The sequence below is a fragment of the Dipodomys ordii genome, unplaced genomic scaffold, assembly GCF_000151885.1.
Source record: "Dipodomys ordii isolate 6190 unplaced genomic scaffold, Dord_2.0 Scaffold23, whole genome shotgun sequence".
Lineage (NCBI taxonomy): Eukaryota > Metazoa > Chordata > Mammalia > Rodentia > Heteromyidae > Dipodomys > Dipodomys ordii.
The window spans coordinates 2803468-2807125 of record NW_012267239.1 but is presented as its reverse complement, the minus strand read 5'-3'; the positions used below and the strand labels follow the sequence as shown (position 1 = coordinate 2807125).

Here is a 3658-nt window from a genome sequence, read left to right as displayed (position 1 = left end):
GTAGCTCAAGTGGTAGAGCGCTAGCCTTGAGCTGAAGAGCTGAGGGACAGCGCCCAGGCCCAGAGTTCAGGCCCCATGACCAGACCCCCAAAAAAATATAATATTCAAAATCCTAACCAGGTTCCAGTGGCTCATGCCTCCAATCTTAGCTACTCAGGAGGCTGAGATCTGAAGATCATTGTTGGAAGCTAGGCAAGGCAGGAAATTCCTTGAGACTCTTATCTCCAATTAATCACAGAAAAGGCTAGAAGGACACTGTGCCTCAAAGTGGTAGAGCACTAGCCTTGAGCAAAAAGGAGCTCAGAGATAGCACCCAAGCCCAGAGTTCAAGCCCCAGGACTGCCAATATTTGCTGTTATTTTCTTGGTAACAGAAGATCCATGTGCCGGGGAAGGTGGCTCAGTGGTAGAGCGCTTGCCTTGCATGCCTGAGGCTCAGGGTTCGATTCCTCAGCACCACATAAGCAAAAAGAAAAAAGCCGGAAGTGGCACTGTGGCTCAAGTGGTAGAGCGCTCGCCTTGAGCTGAAGAGCTGAGGGACAGTGCCCAGGCCCAGAGTTCAGGCCCACGACCGGATCCAAAAAAAAAGAAGATCCATGTGCCATATTGACTAGCAAATACACCTGTCTCCTATGGCCCTGAATCATATGATCTGGGTTTAACTCTCACAAGCTCTGTGACTCTGAGCAAACCCATTGCATCCACTGAGCCTCAGTTTCTTCACTGTGTGAAATGGGGCCACGAGGACCTTTTGCCCTATGAGACACATGTTAAATCAGCCACTCTGTGGAGAGGGCCAAAATTCAGCAGGGGACAGGGGTTCTAAAGGGAACTCCCCATTTGCTTATACCCCAAGAGATTTCAGGGCTACCCGGGAAAATCTTGAGTGTGGAAAGGAAGAGGTTTTATTTTGGAGTTGCCATCATTGCCCTTAGATCCACCTTGTACCCGACACCTTGCAAAGGGTTTCTTGAGAGCTGGGTGCTGTGCCACCAGCATGATTTCACCCCTCATTTGACACTTCACCCCCCTAACATCACGAAGACTCAGAGAGGGTGAGTCACTAGCTAAAAGTCACACAGCAGGGAATGACAGACTCCAGACCCTCATCCAACATCCCTCAAGCACAGACCCTGGGCTGCAGCTTTATGGACCTGGGTGGTCTCTAGTCCAGCCTCCCAAGGGACTTTCATGGGTCTCAGCCCCCAGGCTTTTCCCCGTGGCTTTCAACTTGGTCAAGTCGTTCATGGGCGAGGTGACCCAGAAGAAGATTGTGATTCTGGGAGGTGAGTGTTGTGCCCTCGTGGGCCAGGCTCATCTTGGCATCTGCGTGGGAGGAAGTAGGCTGCGTGCCCCATTTTTGCCCCAGTCTCCCTCTTCATTCCCTGATCCTGCCTTGGCCCAGACCCTGGGCTGACAGCCAGGCCAGCAAGCTGTAGATCATTGGGGCCATCAAATTCCCCCCCTGGAACCTGTTCCCTCTTTGCCCAGTCTCCCCCAAACCCTAGAGATCCACCTCCTCTCTGTCAGCCTCCCTGAGCGCCCTGCCTCCCTGGCCCAGAGCCTCCTCCCTTCCCAGGAGTCCCCCCGAGTCCTTCAGAGCCCCCCCTTTCTCCTCCCTGAGTCCCCCTCTTGCTCCCATTGCAGACAACTGGAAATGGGAGTTGCACAACTTTATCAGCCCCGACCAGCTTCCTGTGGAGTTTGGGGGGACCATGACTGATCCTGATGGCAACCCCAAATGTCTGAGCAAGGTACAAGGTGTCGGGGGGGTGTCTGGGAAGGGAGGGACAGCGGTGGCCCTGTGCTCGCTCACTTGTCTCTCGTGCAGATCAATTATGGGGGTGATGTTCCCCAGAAGTACTACGTGTGCAAGCAAGTGAAGATGCAGTATGAGCACGTGGCGTGTGTGGGCCGAGCGTCCTCACAGCACGTGGAGCACGAGATCCTGTTCCCAGGCTGTGTGCTCAGGTAGGGATGGCCGCTGCCTGCGATCCTAGCAACTCAGCAGGCTGAGATCTGAGGATCCTGGTTCAAAGCCAGCCTGGGCAGGAAAGTCCATGAGACTCTTATCTCCAATGAGCCACCAGAAAACCAGAAGTGGCGCTGTGGCTCAAAGTGGTGTAAAGCTAGCCTTGAGCAACAGAGCTCAGGGACAGCGCCCAGGCCCTGAGTTCAAGCCCCAGGATTCACACACACACACATACACACACACACACACACACACACACACACACACACACACACGGTGTCGGGGGGCAGCCGAACCCGGGCAGGTGGTCAGTGGAGCTCTGTTCACTGCAGGTGGCAGTTTTCATCAGATGGCGGCGACATTGGCTTCGGGGTTTTCCTGAAGACCAAGATGGGGGGCCGGCAGAAGGCTGCAGAGATGACCGAGGTGCTGGCCAGCCAGCGCTACAATGCCCACATGGTGCCCGAGGACGGGAGCCTTACCTGCCTCAAAGCCGGCGTCTGTAAGAGCTGTGATTTTTCTGGAGTGATGTTGGGTTTTCTGTTTGCTTTGGTGACCGGAGAGAAACAGCTGATCATGTCTTGCAGCCCAGGCTCTCTGGGTGACCTTCAATCCTAGCTCTCGGGGAGGTTGTGGCGGGGGGGGGGGCAGTCCCTGTTCTCCAAGGGTGTTGGCTTTAGGATCTTAGGGCTATGAATGACTTCTGCATGTGGATACAAAGACAGAGACACATTGTGGAAGGCAAAGCAGGGTTCAGAGCCCAGGCTATGGGAATCAGCGCCTAGGAAACCTCCACACCAGGTTCTTCATGCTAAATGACAGGTGAGTGAGCAGCTGTGGAGTTAGTATGAAGCCACCACCCCAAGACCAGGCTTCCTGCAGCTGTGTGGCCTTGGCCTCCCAGGGCCTCCCCAGCCAGAGACAGTCCAGGTAGTATTACCAGAAGCAGCAATGCCCACTGTCATGGTCAGCCGCCCAGTACTATAGCAAAATACCTGAGAGGATTAACTGAGAAAGAAGGAAGGTTCATTTGGGGGCTCACAAGTTCTGGAAGCTCCAATCTATGATGGATTGACCTGGTGGTTTGGGAGCCTCTAGCAAAGCGAGAAGAAAGAGAATGGGGGGGTCAGAGTTCCACAGTCCCCTTCATGGGCGTGACTCTTTCCCACCCCATGGCCTAAAGATGTTCTTCAAGGGCCCACCTTCTAAAGGTTCCAGCACCTTCTAATAGCACTATCCCGGAGACCAAGCCTTTCCTACTGGATCTTTGGAGCAGGGAAGATACCTGTCCAAAGTCCAGTACCTTCCATTATGGGGAAGGGCTCTGAGGATCGGGGAGCTGTGACACGCTGAGGTATAGAGTCACACCACACGCTGGCTTTAGGTTGTCCACAGAGCCTCCAAGAGGGCAGCAGAGCCGACAGTGGACTTGGGGTTCTCAGCTGCTGCTGGTGCTCAGGTCAGCCCTGGACAGGCGATTCTCTAGGGCCCCAGGTGTGAACCTGTGCAGAACTGGCTCCACCTGATCCCTGGTTCATCCCTAACAGACGTCCTGCGCTTCGACAACACCTACAGCCTGATGCACTCCAAGAAGGTCAGCTACACCGTGGAGGTGCTGCTCCCCGACAAGGCCTGTGAGGAGAAGCTGCGGGGTCTCCAGGCCACGGGACCATCCCCAGTCCAGTGA

At 54.8% G+C, this 3658-nt stretch overlaps 1 protein-coding gene across 1 annotated transcript in view; it reads left to right on the top strand.

The window, feature by feature from the left end:
- LOC105984158 (SEC14-like protein 4) overlaps positions 1-3658 on the top strand; it is a 9411-nt gene extending 5753 nt beyond the window's left edge. The window contains exons 6-10 of the mRNA XM_013014260.1: positions 1202-1285; positions 1647-1753; positions 1831-1970; positions 2304-2473; positions 3519-3658. Of these exons, the coding sequence (XP_012869714.1) occupies positions 1202-1285; positions 1647-1753; positions 1831-1970; positions 2304-2473; positions 3519-3658 (641 nt within the window). The remainder of the gene's footprint in view (positions 1-1201; positions 1286-1646; positions 1754-1830; positions 1971-2303; positions 2474-3518) is intronic.